At 38.4% G+C, this 15624-nt stretch overlaps 1 protein-coding gene and 1 long non-coding RNA gene across 19 annotated transcripts in view; one reads left to right on the top strand and one right to left on the bottom strand.

The window, feature by feature from the left end:
• The window catches only part of LOC147844665 (uncharacterized), an 892045-nt gene that overhangs the window by 712221 nt on the left and 164200 nt on the right, over window positions 1–15624 (bottom strand). The window lies entirely within an intron of this gene.
• The window catches only part of grip1 (glutamate receptor interacting protein 1), a 359454-nt gene continuing 344136 nt past the window's right edge, over window positions 307–15624 (top strand). For all 18 annotated transcript variants that reach the window (XM_087246975.1, XM_087246973.1, XM_087246969.1 and 15 more), the window contains exon 1: window positions 307–470. In XM_087246975.1, coding sequence (XP_087103101.1) covers window positions 416–470 — 55 coding nt within the window. In that variant the 5' untranslated portion in view covers window positions 307–415. The remainder of the gene's footprint in view (window positions 471–15624) is intronic.

Raw genomic sequence — 15624 nt, 5'->3', positions numbered from 1 at the left:
ACTGAGGCTACACATAGTTCTAAAACAATGCAATAAAACCATCAGCCAGCTGTACACAATAACACTTTAATTAGACAACAGATTAGCAGAAACTGGTTTGCAGCCTATATAACTGCAATGTGCCTATATCAGGTATAGCCTATGTGAAGACTTGACAAAATAATGAGGATTTTCGTGGCTTCGGAAAGGTAGGAAAGGGAAAGTCTTGTTTGTGGTGGGTTGTAGTGGGCACCTTCACATTCGTGTGTCTGCTCACACCCCCAGCTCAGCTCCACAACGAGGCTGAGGGAGACACGGCGTTCAATTACACCGGCTGCCAGTGAATAGAAGGGACGAGGCGCGGGGAAATGCACGCCTGTACCGTCAGTGAAATGCGCCTGAGATTTAGCCCCTGAATGCACACGACGCCACCGAAATGCCGGGTTGGAAGAAAAATATCCCCGCTTGCCTGCAAGCCGACCAAGAAGGAGGTATGAAAAGCAGTGCTTTAATAGTTCTTTATTTATGCACGAGCGTTGTTTTCAGGGGCGCGTTCTATTGATTGTTATGGTCTCGCGGTGTGTTTGTTACACTATAACTGTTGATGTTTGGCGCGAAATGTTTGGAACATTCGGAGCTACATTGTATCAACTTTTTCCTGGTGATCAGTGAATTGAGAGATGATACCGCGCCCGCCGCGAGGAATTCCGTAGTAATGCACTTGTTCGGCTGCTTTCTTTCCTTTTCTCGACAATTTACAGGTTGTGTGTATTTACTTTCCTCTTTTATTGCGTCCTTAATGTTGGTAGAATGCATTTGGACTTTTGGTTTTGTACTATATATGGTATTTATAGTCTATATATTCCATATGGTCTTCATAGTACTCCGTGTTAAAAACGTTGCCTACAGTCATGACATTTCTGTCGCTTCCACTTGGCTTGGCTGATAAGCATGTGTGTGCAGTATGTGACAGTTCATTTCCTATCCGTGAAACGCCTGTACAACATGCACTAATGGAATCGCGTGATTGTATTAGTTTCTATAATTCCATGTCAGTCATATGCTTATATGCTTTCGTTTTAAAAGTCTCCACAGCCGCAGGGCATGAATCGCTGCTCGTTGTTGTCTCTAGTCATTGTTATTTAATGTACGATGTGTAAATAGTAATGTCAGCGACCCATACTGTTCAGCGTTACAATTTAGCGACAGAATTTCTCTATTCAGCACCTGATGAAATCTTATCCATCACAGCCATGCATGTTGAGTGAAATGGGTCTGAATGGTCAGGGTATAGGAAGTCAGATGCACTTGCCCATAGCAAACGCGTAGAGCAGCCTATACCGAGCACGAGATGTAATGAATCAAATCAAAGCAGCGTGCAATGATCATGTTTCACGGGACCGTGAAATATGTTTGCACACGTGGTTTGTCGGTTTACCTTTGACACGCTGTGTATTGGAGCATCACTAGCTTTGATGCAGTGGTGTGGTTTGGGCTGCACAAAGGTAGATAATCGCGACATGTTTTCTGAAGCAGTGGCTGTTTATGAAAATCTGAATGATTAAAAATCTGATTATGATCATATTTTGATTATGCACCTGTAAACATGAAAAAAAGGAGATTTCATTTACAATGCATCTTAATTTGATAGTTTTTAATGTATTAATTTGGAATTTCCACTAGCCAATGCAACATAATGATGTTAATTCATGTATATTTATGTAAATCGTCACCTTAGAATTGACATTTTTGTCAAAATTGAGTTATTGATCTCAACTTTGAGATCAAAATTGATCTTATTTAATAATTCTTATTTATATTATGGGATGTTTTTTTTTGTTGTTTACATTTTAAGACTTAAAAAAATATTGGAACATACTGTTTGCTATGGAATGCAAAAACTTTGAAGCTCAATATGTAAAAATCATTCAGAACGCAGATAGAACCTTATAATTCCAAGGTGATGAAATGTTAATATGCGTTTCATTATGCCGTTTGTGATATTGTGGAAATTCAGATAAAGTCTAAATGTGTGTTTACACTGCAAGTTTTATTTGATTGAAACAAACTTTGGTGCAGTTGCTCTCTTAGTGTACGTCATTTAAATAAATGTAAACTGAAACCAACTCCTGTCATAAAGTATATCAAATCTATTTCATTTGTAAGCAAAGCAAGACTGAATATATTATATTCTGTTTAATCCAGGTTATACAAAATGACCTACCTAAAGTGTGAACTCACTTATAGAAACTTTTTATGCGAGGAAGATTTCCCTCTGAACGTTAAGAGATTACAGTTTATTGCAACAGTTGAAGCAGTAACGACTTGAATAAATTAACAAGGCAAAACATCTAAAAATAATATAGAACTGGCAAGCTTGAGCGTCTCCAATACTTCAGTCATTTTATTTCCTTCAGATTATCCTGATTTGTCAAGCTGTCTGAATAACTTTGAATGAGGGATTTCTCTAATGCTCTTGTTATGCTAATAACTTGAAATTCTAGAAAACCTATATAAATACATCTTGTGTGTGGAAACAAGGTCATATGCATTTCTTAAATGACGTGTACATCTCTGTCAGGTGTTCAATGTGGACGTTTGGCCGTGACCATCATGACTCATGCCTGATGAATCTCCATTGTGTCGTGGATGCTTTCACCTCAGAGTTGCTTGGTACATGAGTTACTGCATCCTTGAGACTTTGTGAAAGCCTTCACATTCCTTTTATAGAGTCTAATAAGATTGCAAACTTAAAGACTTATTTTATTAGACAATCCACTAGCAGTCGAGCAACAAAACATACAGGTATAGCTTCAATGTTGTGAGATATAGATAGAGTGTGGAGTCGGTTACCTTTTAACGCTCAATATTTAGACTTTGTTGAATACTGCAGAGCCACTTGCAGATTTTGCGTGGCATTAGTGCCATCTTCGGTGTGCTGGCGCTTGTGATCTGGTGCCCTGCTGCCTGGCAATGTGGCATGTAATTGGGTTTGAGGGGAACCAGCGGGGACCGAACGAGCCCCCTCATACAAAACGGGGATATTGCAGGAAGCTGTGGATGATGCTGTGTCCTTGGATCAGTGCGGAATTGCTATGGCTTGCAAGCCTCCTCCACCTCCTCCTCTGTGTCTTTGTATTGAACCGGTATAGAGATCTAGTGCATGGAGGCTAACGCTTTGTATGTTTTTTAGATGCTGCCTTTTTGTGCACTGCAGTTGTTGGAACAAATAGGTTTTAATCATTCCTTTTGTGAATCAATGTAAGGATTCCTGGCTGCGTTTAGTGCTTGGGTCTTGGGTGCTCAGGTGTGTTTGTCCGTGCACCCAGGCGATGCATCCATCTTAACATTTCATAAAGATGCAGTTCATCTTCTGAGCTAATAAGAACATTTAACTAGATTTCAGGATTCACTGATGGATTGAATGAGAGTATTTAATTTATAACAGCAGCCAGGAGAAACTGAAATAAGACGTATGCAACACAAATCAGATCTTCTTGCAGTGTCACCCTTAACATATTGATTATATGCTTTTTATTTTGCAGATATACTGTAGTTAAGATAAGAGGAGGTTTATCTTATATTCACAAATCAGAATATTTTGCTGCAATATTAAGATTTTTGTTAATGTGTGGACTTTTTTTCTCTGTGCAATCATATATGCTGTGTATATATTGCATGAATAAGGATCCAATTACTTGTCTAAGTCTTCATTATTGTCTGCAATGTTTCCCGTCCTTTCTGACCACAAAGAATATGCTGTAATTACAAGCTCACAAGTGGGAAGTTCAGTCTTTTGTCAAGCTTGTAAAGCGGCACAAGTGTTGAACACAATAACTTTCATAATGAGACTATTGGAGTTGTCTCTTTTTGAACATATTTATCGATTTATTTAGCTTGCAATGTGTTTTTATTGTGCAGAATCTGTCAGTTTTTTTTTTCCACCCCCAGGTCTGTTATTTGCAATATGTCACCATAAAATTGTGCTAGCCTTTAAGCATTTAGAGCTTAATGGCCATATGTGTTGCATTAAACAAATGAGTCAGTAATTACAATGCGAAAACAGGATGGTGACGTGTTACGTTGTCTCAGTATCTAATTTTTTTTTAGCAACAAAGAATTATCAGCAGACATACGCAAAACACTTGCTTTGCTTTCTGATCTGTTTTGAAACAGCTGAACAACAAATTGATGTCAGTTCCACACCTGATGCCGAATGATGATATTTGCCTCTTGAAATCGGTAATTGTGGATTTTTATAGCACAGTGAGTGGGGAAGAGTGGAAGCATTATATTAGTGTGTTCATACATGTTTATTGCTGCCTCACCATTATTTCATACTTGTGATTTTTCTCTTGAGAGAATGAAAAGGCAAAATAATAGAGCCGTTTGAATTGAAAGCATTGATTTAGCTCCCTTATCTTACTAATCAGATGTATGCTGGTCAACCCACATGAGCTTTTATATGAATGTTTTAGGATTACATCTTGGTAGTACTTTGAAACAAACATATTTAGCATCTGTTTTTGATGTGTGATATTGATAAAAAAATTTTTTTTGATAAAGTAAATTTTAAATATATATTTTGCTGAGTTTTTGTTTTTAAGTTGCATTGGTTGGTTTAGGCCTGCTATCGGTAAATTTCACCGTAAAATTACAAGTAGGTGGTGGACTTAATGAGTGATTCATTTAGTCATTAATTCAAACTATTTATTAAAGGTGCAGTATGCAAGTCTGGTTAAACTAGGCTGAACAAGTTATTGCACTCCTGGATGACAACACATTTTCACTCGGCTCCTCCTCCTAGGAGTCCACGCAAGCACAGGTTTCTAAACTGACGTGAGTTTGCCTGACTATTAAACCTAAAGGCTGATTTGAACTGTTTTCTAACTAAAAGCAACGGCACGCGATAGACTTTTATACTAAAAGTTTTATGTCTGAAATTTCTATTTTAGAAATGGCTTCTATTTCTCACAGGTGAACAACAGGATAACCTGTTATCTCCTCAGGTACACCTCATGTGCTTTTCTCAGTGTTATATGCTACTAATGTGGGTTGGAATGCCAATTTACGTGAAACTGTTGCCATTCTACTGAAAGCTGCAGCAGACCGTTCACCTCAGATCTTGAAAATAAAATTGAACTTTAGAACTGCGACTCAGCAAGCTAAGTTAACAAATATTGATCATTCCGCATGTACATATAATAATATTAAAGAGGCTTAGTATGTATTAATTAGGTTGTAAACCTTACCATATTGTTTGAGTGCAGTAAGTGCACTATTCTGTGCTTCTGAATGGCTGTATTAAAATTTCTGTCATGATTCGTCTGGTGCAAACTGCCAAATTGTTTATCACTGCATATCTCGTCATGTAGCTTGTTAATAGAACACAAGGTTACAATGTAATCTGCTCACCTAACATTTACGTTTGTAATACTTATATTAATAGCTAATTAATAACCACCTCATGTGTAACTCTGAATCTGTGTTTCATTTTGGGGCTGCTTTTAAATAGTTTTCCTCCTGCTTCGGCTTTATATTTGGTTGTTGATTGCAAGTTTATAAGTAGTAAGGTTGAATGCATTTAGAAAAGCTAAAAGACTCTGTGGGTGCTATACGACATTGCTCTGTTTCTTTAATTATCCTTACCAGCCCAGCATGGCAACATTGGCTCAACCAATGGTGTGTGTTTGGAGCAGGACAGTTTTACTGATCTCTGGCAGGTGCAGCGAGAGTTCAGGAAACCTGTTTGAAAGGGTGATCATTTTTTTGTTATTTGGCAACACTTGCAAACATATTATCCACAACTTTTATGCAACTTCTGCTCAATTTATTTTTGTTTACTTGCATAAAAAAAATAGTATTGCCAAAACTTCTCCTTTTTTGTGCTTTATTGTATTGCCTTATTATAAGTTTGCCAAAGGTTTGTCACTGTCAGCAGTATGGGGGTAATAGCCTCTCAGGTCACAATGGAAACAGTACACGGACAAGTCAAGTTTCTGAATGATTGCTTTTGGGGAAAAAAAAAAAAAGAAATTGCTTTTTGTTTTTTTGTTTGTTTTTTTTCCCCTTCCAGAACTGCCGTTCAGCGCAGATGTCATTTGTGGTAGCAGCAAGTACAAACATGTCTCAATTCACAAAGATAATATGGCATGTGGGTTGTAAGATCCCCTTGGCTCAGGGCGAGAAAAAAAGGTGTGCAAGTTTTATATGGTCTTTTCCACACATGTTAAACTGCTGTAGACTCCATAACTAGTAAATTATACTGAATGTCAGTGAAGCTGTATTTTCTCTGCTCACTGGTAAAGGCCATAGTAAACATTTTCAGAACATAACAATGTGACATCAGGGCGAGCTAGCTTTGTTCAACACTCTAATATTGGCAGAATAGGTGTAAATTGTAACTACTATGTCTGTCCAGTTGTGTCCAGAAACATGAGACCGAGTAACCTTGAGAACGTTAAAGCTGCAGTGTTTTGACATTCAGCAGTGATTTGCTGGTGCTTGATTCAACCTGAGGCTGTGAAACATGTACTCGATCTCTGACCTGTTGAGGTCATGGTAAGTTTCCTGATTAGGACGGCACTAACATTGTTCCCTTGGGGATTATATTTCTGACACATGAGGTCAAGTTTTGCACATAGATTTTGTGTGTGTGTGCATTACATGTACATGCTTGTGGCTTCCAGCAGACCTTCAGGTGTTTACAATTTACACCAGAAGTCAATTTGTTTAAAGGCTGCCCTTCTTTAAAATACCCCCCCCCCCCCAGACTCATTAAGATAGCTTGAAAAGGCTGCCATCATGAGGAATATGCAAAGGCACAATCGCCCAATACTAATTGGACCCCAGCGTTCTTCTTCGATAAAGGATCAATAGTTGGAGATTAATGGTGTGATGTGTCAGCATGCAACACAGAATAAACAGAAGGATCTTGCACACCACAGGAAGAGTCTGTGGAGATCAACGCAGGGGCTTGATTTTACTACCATGATAAAGTTTCTTTCTTTGCTAATTATATACTGCAGCGAAGAACATTGGTGAGAACAAGCAAGAACACAACAAGATATTTAGATTTTGTCACAATAATAAAAAAAAAAGTTTCAAGACCCAATCTACACTTATATAGATGCTTTTTAAAAAAATATTGTACACAATTTCTGGCATTTATTATAATTAATATTATTTGAAATGGCATTTGATTGTATGATTTATTCTACATTTACGCTTAAGTCTTGGATGAGCATGTTTTGCTTATGACCTTTTGATTTGATTAGCATGAAATGTTGTTCGGCTTACTTTTTCAGCATTAGATAACACTTTTGATTTATCAGTGCAGGTGAGATAATGAGTTGTTCCCTTTGCTGTGATTGTGATCGTACAGAATGACAGAGCTGGATGCTGCAATCAGGTGTTGCACCCCAGGGTAAGCTATTTATCTCAATAGCAAATCATCAAGAGAGGAAGAGGCAAAGGAAGGTGACTGGCTGATTGTTTTTTTTCTTTACTGTCTTATTAAAGACGAACTCAACCTGAGTCCTTGTATGTTTGAGTGGATAAAGCTTGTTAATATGCAATGGAGCCTTAGTGCCCTTTGCACAAATTGGCAATAAATAGGAATAAATAATTGTAATTTGTCCTTCTGGAAAAGGGCTGGAGCAAATGGTCCCTTAAAGTCAGCCTGTCTATTTTCTAAATTCATTATCTTGTTGGTACTTGCTCCGGTGTATTTTATTTTTTCTTGATAAAATGTCAGTATGATGGAATTTGTAATACAAAAAAGTTCTGTTCTTTTATCTGTTAAATTAAACAACTTAATTTTTGTAATCATTGCTAAAATAGCCATAGGCTATAGAGCACTTTCATGGAACCTTCATATGCCCATGAAGAACCCCAGGAAATACATATAATGTTTGCTGGATAAAAATTATGGAAAATTTAACTGCTTTTCACAGAATTATTTTTTTAAAAGTTATGAAATTATGGGGAAACCGTGTAATTATATGTGGTAATATCACTTGCAGGATATATCACACTAAGACATAGTTTAAGAATCTACGGCAAAAGCTGTCGTTATTGCAGAATTGTTTACTCAATGTCATTAACGACTAAAACATTTTTAAAACTGATTTTGTGTAACTGTGTTATTTGCGTGAGGCGTCGAGATTGACACAGCATAAGTTGAATCACGAATCACCTCAAAGTGGAAAATCTGAACTTCCGTGGACATTTTGCGCCACGCTAACATTCAGGAGTTTGCTCTTTTAGGGGCATGCTTATGATGTAGTGCCTGTTGTTGGTGTCCTGAGAGGAAATTCCCTTGCTGACACCGGACAACAGCTCATCTAACTGGGCTTGGCTCAGTCGGAAGCACTGCTGAAAGCTCCATCATCCAGGTATAGATTCTGGAGGAGTTGATGAACTCACTAAGCTGGGTGCACCTCTGGAAGGATCTAGTGCACGCAGACACTACGCTGTTTTTCAGCCTTCCTAAAGCACTTAAAGCACAGCTACTATCTCAAAATTCATGTTAGCCATTTAGCAATGAAGCTAGAGGCAGAAGCTGTGACCATGACAGGAATCCTCGTCTATTGTGAAGTGAATTTGACGTGAGTAAACTTAATGTTAACGTGTCAATAGAGCGTTTTATTCGTGCTTGCTGCATCTTTTGTGAACACAGCATTAGAGTGTCTCATTAATCATTGTAGCTTTAAGTGTTGAAATTGTTTTCTTGCATCTGCTTTAAAGCTAAAATTTGCAGAACATATGCCCTCCAGAAGCAGATTTTGACCCTAGTTTAGGGTTGGATGGACTATTCTGCACAGTCATTTTCTGTGTAAACTTTTCAGGAGGGCTTATTTAAAGAGATTCCAGTGCACTCTACATTGAAATACTTTTACATTTAAAATATGGTATTTCACCTTCAGATGAACACCTGACTGAGACAGAAAACTCACTGGGAGTTTTATGTCCTCCCATCAGCCTCTTGCAACTACTCTGTTTTACTCCTAGTGGTTTAATTTCACTTGTCTGACCCCGTATGAAGGTGGGCGGACTCCCTTTCTGCCCATTTTTTTCTTCCCTTCATGCTAGAACAGCAAGTAGAAGCTCTTTTGTTCTGTCACAATTGTCAGTTCAAACGCCTATTGATTTTTGCACTGGACATCTAAGATGGGAGGGGTTCGTAGTCTTGCCCTTTTCTGTACCAAGTCTATAGCTTTCAAGTACAGAGGAAACACCAGCTATTGCTCATAGAGAAAGGGTTTTCACCCGTGGTGCATTACTACCCAAAACAAATTTGACATGGATCAATCAATGTCTTAAAATGAGAAAAAAGCAACCAATATGCAAGTTTGTCCAAATCTTGATTTCTTGGGCTAGAAGACGTTCTGCAAATACTGCCCTAACTGAATCAGGAATGGATTTGACTTGTGGCTCATTCAACCTCAGAAAAGGCACACAATTATATGTGCTAATATTCTGAAATCTCATTGGATTCCTCTCTTTAATTTGGTGGATTTGCATGCCTCCAAGGAACTTGAATTATACTTATGAAATCAAGCTCCCCTGAGTCAATTCATTCATCCGTGTTCAAAAAGAGAATCCATGACCTGTTCCCACTCAAGGACTAGGCTGTCGATTTCTGAAAAAAAGCATTCTGCATCAAAGTGCATTGAAGCGGGATACTGCTTGTCCATCTCTTGTTACTAGATCTATTCTCTTGTGTCACCATCTTTTATTTTCAATCCATTTTTACCACACTGACTTGTGAGACAATAGAAAACTGAAAGGGAATGAAGGCTCAACAGGAGGCTCAAATCAAACTGCTGCACCCCACTGTGTAGTTCATATCGAGCAATGGCGTTATTTTCTCAGCCTATAGCGACCGCACCCAGCAGCACGTCAGATGTGGTAAAATTACGCTCTGAGCTTTTGAGGTTATCAAACGGTGATGATTCAGCCAGAACATTGAGGCACGGATAGATCCTTGCGTGGGTACTCCTAATTACAGGTTGAACTCGAATGTGACTGCCACTGTTATCTGTATTGTTATCAAATCTGAATGATCTCCTACAGATGGAAGGGGCTGTCATTTGTACTGTATGGAAGTGGCATCTTGGAAGCTGGGGGCTCTTTGAACTGTGCGGAGAATATGACAAAATGAATGGTGATTTTTGAGTCCTCCAGTCTGAGATTCATTTTTGCACTTGCCTGGCAAATGAAGAAAAAAATCTATTTTTCAAGAGCTTATTATTATGAGAGGTAGTTGCTGAACCAAACATTTGAAAATACAAGTGTGCATTTTGATCTCCTGAATCGTTGGATCCTTTTTAGGGTCTTTCATCTTAGTTTCCCTCACAATCTCAGAAAGACTCTTCAGGTTTTCTTGAAAACAGCAGTTACATTAGCTGTCTGGGGTTACTTATTTATTTTTTTACTTTAAATTTTCCCTTGCCAAACTTTTCCTTCTCTCTAACTATTGGTGTACCCAACAAATTCTATATAGCATAGGTCTCAAACTCGATTCCTGGAGGGCCGCAGCTCTGCAGTTTTGCTCCAACCCTAATCAAACACAGCTGATCCAACTCATCAAGGTGTTCAAGACTACTAGAGATCATCAACAGATTTGAGTTGGAGGTGGTTGGAGATAAACTATGCAGAGCTGCGGCCCTCCAGGATTTGAGTTTGAGACCTTTCCTATATAGAGTGGCAATGTTTGCCATGGCTGTTGTTTCTCACAATACACCCTCTATTTTTCATATGAATGCTTTCCATTCCAGTGAATTCACAACGAAAGTCCTAGAATTTCCCCTGATAGCAAACCACAACCCTGGTAATGCAGTTCTTGTCGGTTATATCTGATATTTGGGTTTTTCCAGCACCCAACCTCTTTTTTTTCCTTTGAGCTTTCACTTCATTCTGAATCGAGAGTGTGGAAGGGCCTTGCAAAGTGAAGCAGATAAAGCTGTCATGTTCTTCTAAGTAGTAATACATATTGACATGTCCGCTAACTAGAAGGGAAGGAAATTACTTTGGGAAAGGAAGAAGTGATAAATGTGACTGAAGTGCCTAACAAGCCTTTGGAATACATTGTCTTGTAGGGGAAAAAAACAGTATCTACATTTAAAAACTTATAACAGTCTTTGCCAAATGCCTGTTCATCTAGGTTTTGTTCTCCGTTGGCATGCATTCTCATTTGTTCTAGATGCAGAGTGTAATTGCTTTTCAACCCTCATCTTTTTATGTTTAAAAGGTGACTCTGCACGCCGCTGAACACAGGCAGTTGTCTCTTGAAGCTAGGCAAGATGGTAACATGAGGGGACTGCTTGTGACCCAGAGGTTGCATCTGTCTTTTAGAGGAAACAAATGTAGATCAGAAAGAAGCGGAGCAAGAGAGCTGAAATGTCCAGTTTGCACATTGTCATGCATTGATGATTTTGAGCCCTATTGTTGTATCAAGATTGAATATATTTTCAGGATTTCTAACATATTGAGGATTAAAAATTGTGTGAATATTTGATTTCCCTTGTAGGCTTTCCTATGTGCACGCATAAAAAAAAAAAATCACTTCCATTTCATAGACACACACCTTGAATGCAAATGCACCCAAATCACATTGTGCCTAAACAAGCTCTGTGGGTATTGAATCAACCCATTTTTCTGAAAAGAAGTACAGCGAGTGCAGTGTAATTTGTCATTGTGTAACATCAGCCCTTGAGCCTCTTTGTAACATGCATGTTGCGCTTGGTCCGGTTTGATAAACATCATGATTATTATACCTTTTGATAGGCAGTCGCTGTCCTAATATGAGGCAGATGATTGATTTGACATCATGGCCTAAGGTTGAGGTCAATCAGCATTTGCCTATTGTTCTGCAAACTGCTTCCCGTCTTTTTTCTCCTCCTCTTGCATTAACCACACTCGTGGGATCAGTCTTTTATTTATTATGATGGATGCTTATGAGGCGCAGAGCACTGTAGTTTGAGTGTGCGCTGGCCCCGGTGCTGGAAGTGCACGGATGCCAGGAGATGCTGTCAGCAGGGCATGGGAAAGATGAAGAGCCTTGTGACGTTTGCTGGCCTGCCAAGAACAGACTGCTCAATATTGATCACCAGATATTGCGGACATCTACTTGGTGCAAAGATGGCTCGTGGTAGTTTTCCTTTTTATGCACTGCTTTAGTTTTTAAACTCACAAGGTAGATGACAGCTGACAAAGGAAGATTTTGAATGTTACAATGCTTTTTAAAATGCACCAAGGTGAAGTTGCAAAGATTAGATTTTTTAATTTGCTCTTCAACATCCTGTCTTAATAAATGGATACCTTGTTTGGTTTAGGCCTGAGTAAATGTGTTAAATTTAAACCATTAGTTGCAAGATCCTGTCTTTTCTGAATTGTTCATTTAGAAATAAAGCAAGTGACTTTCTTTGAGTTAATTATTGAATAATGGGTTCACTTATTTGCAATAAAGCTTCTGTACTATTATTTGGGTAAATACAACTAAAAGCATGTATTTCCTTGCCTTTCTAACAGGAATTATTTTAATTTTATAGCTAGGGCATACTAACTGCATTGTAATAGGCTTCATCAAACAATAAAACGTTATGAACTCTCAGGACTGTGTTAGCTTGCATATTGTTAACCACTATTACGATGTCATATTTAATAAATATTGAACACATCTAGTTGGTATTTAAATTTATCCTACTGACATTTTGATCTGTTTTCTTTCGAATGCAAATACACGTGCAAGACGGTCAGTTTGCATAGTTAACCAGCTCTGTGACATCCACGCAAAAGCACTAAAAGCAACTCTGCCTGCACTCATGTTGTCTCTCTCAGGTGATGACTCAAAGTTTACATGGCCAATTCAAAACATTAATGGTCCACTGAGATTTAAGGCCACTGCATGCATTTGCTGTGTTAATGCAACATTGAAGTTCCCATGGCCTTACTTTAACTTTTAACAACTTTATTAATCTCACAAGAGACAATTAAGTAACCGTGGTGAGTCATCACCTGCTTGGTGGGTGTTGGATGTGGTTTCTCACTTTGGATGTGCCTCGGTGGTTGATGTTTCTGTCTGAGTAGTTTTATTTAGTTTGTTTTGATTCTTCGAGAGATATATGAGAAAAATTAGGTCCAAATTACCAACTCGATACACAATAAATTAAAGATTTTCATGTGCATTTTTTGGTGATAACACTGGCTCTGTAATTGGCAGTAAATTTTCAGCACCTGCTTTCAGATGAAGCAGCATTTATTACAGAGTTTTAGTTCAGTAAAAGATTGCAATTTAATCGGCACAATTCTGAAATGCAAGAGAATCATTCTGTGATTTGGCAGCTGTTTGCATCACTTTGTGCATGTACATGTGTTGCTGCTGATCTGAAAGCATATGAAAATACCCAATTTAATAACATTGATATTCCAAACTCATAACTTGTACTTATAACTAATACTGTGTGATTATTTCGTAGTCTTCTGTTTGTTAGTCATGTTGAACCAATACAAGCAGTTAAAATCTCTCTATTTGATTTTCTGTGCCTCTTCTTTGTGGCGTGTTTGCATCTTCTGCATGAGAGCACCCTCTGGCCTTCTAAGAAGATTTACTACTGATCACAGAGCCATGTTTCCTGACAAGATGTGCCTGAGAATTGGGTTTTAATTAATAATGCAGCCCTAATTTCAGTTTACCTGTTTGTCGTAAGAAATAAACATAGGGCAAATCACAACTAAATATTGAAAATACATTCAAACTTAAACACTTGGTCAATACTCACATTTGAGCAGCAACAGTAATGTTTTCAAAATACCAGAGTGGGTTGGTAGACTTAGTTCACCATGCGGTTCCCTCTTTCAAACACTACTCACTTGCTCTATGGTGGCCTGGAATATATCCGATTATCACTCCCCTCTAGCACAGCCTAGTGGATCTTAAGGACATTACAACTACTGTTTCTCACCACAAGGAACCAAAAAGATAGTTATAAAAGCATGTTATGTTTTGTTTGTTATAACATGAGAAATTCTAGGACTAAAGCTAAAACATACAAAATAATAATAATAAAGTATTACACCAGTGTTTCTCAACCACGTTCCTGGAGGCTTACGGACACTGCATGTTTTCGATGACTCCTTTGTCTTTCCCACCCATTAAAGGTCATTCAGTCTCTGCTAATGAGCTGATGATCTGAATCAGTTGTGTTTGGTTAAGGAGACCTAGAAAATGTGCAGAGCTGGTGGTCCTCTAGAAAACGTGGTTGAGAAGCACTATTACACCATCTACCAAACATCCCAAAATCTTTGTATGCTGGGCTAAACCACCCCATTGTATGTGAAAAATGGTTTTAAATGATTTTAGGACTCTAAGATGGTGAACCAAGGTTTGGTGGCCAAATTTACACTTATTCAAATGAAATTAATTAACAAGCATTCACATAAGAGGTTGTTTTAATTGAACCAAGCTTGCCAAGTGTGAACACACTCTGAGGTGTATTTGATTGTCACAACATAATGTTAAATTATTGTATCAAGTATAATTCAAAAAGTCTTCCCCAGTCACTACTTTCTAATGATGATCTAATTTAAGAAAATATTTGATGTATTTTCTATGAAGTGTTCTAGTTTTTATTTTAGATATTTGTTTTATTATCAGACATTTAGAGGGTTAACTAGCACACTAGCATCATGCTGCAGCTTGAAAAAAGAAATAATCCCTCTTTGTAAAGTTGAAAATGCATAGCTTTGCATTTGGAATCAGCTTAGTAGTTAGCCGTCTCTGGCAGATGCTTTGATTTGCTCATTAACCAAATCATGCCGTGTGCTTTTGAGCCTGACGACACTTTACGTCCTGTTATGGTTCCGCATGAGGTGCACACGGTAGACTGAAACGGTAACAAAGCCATATCCACCTCATCTGCACACTGCAATGTCAGCTGACCTCTGCTAACTCTCTGCGCTGGGCTCTTCTCCCCCCTCCTCCCCCTGCTCTGTTCTGTACGCTAGCATGCAGTCCTTTGAGATATGCTGATGTCAGGATTTAGCACGTTCCTGCCACCGGATTACTGAGAGACTCAGACTTTGCTTTGCGCATCTTCTGTTGAGTGTGTGTGGGCATACACCATTATGTATATATAGACCCGCATGCTTATAATTACACTGTTACCCCGTCATATGGTTACGGTTGCTCAAGACTGCATGCTTGAATACATCCATATTTAATCACTCGCTGCATGGATTCACATACAGCACATTGGTGTCGCTCCATGCCGTCATTGCAAATGACAAATTCTCCTGCTAAAGACTGTTTACGGTGGCTTGCTTATTGCCCTGGGAGAATGAGTGATGTCTGACAGCTGAAGGGGGACTGCAGGACCACAGTTCTTTGTGCCTAATTATTCATCAGGAGAGAAAACGCTGACAGAAGCCTCTGTTGCCCCTACCGCAAATTGACAAATGCTCAAGCAAGAAAAGGAACTTGTAAAGAAGCCTAATTGAAATAAAGTGCCTGATTTTAAAAAATGGTCTCCTCTCCCTAGATGGATTTCATATTGCTTTCTTTCCGACACATTTGTTAAATTTGTAATTCGGCTTTGTTTTGAAGATGACTAGGCAGCCTTTAAACAAAATAGAATAAAATGG

The sequence above is a fragment of the Danio rerio genome, chromosome 4, assembly GCF_052040795.2.
Source record: "Danio rerio strain M-AB ecotype USA chromosome 4, GRCz13ab, whole genome shotgun sequence".
NCBI classification, from domain to species: domain Eukaryota; kingdom Metazoa; phylum Chordata; class Actinopteri; order Cypriniformes; family Danionidae; genus Danio; species Danio rerio.
This window is presented reverse-complemented; position numbering and strand designations above follow the sequence as displayed.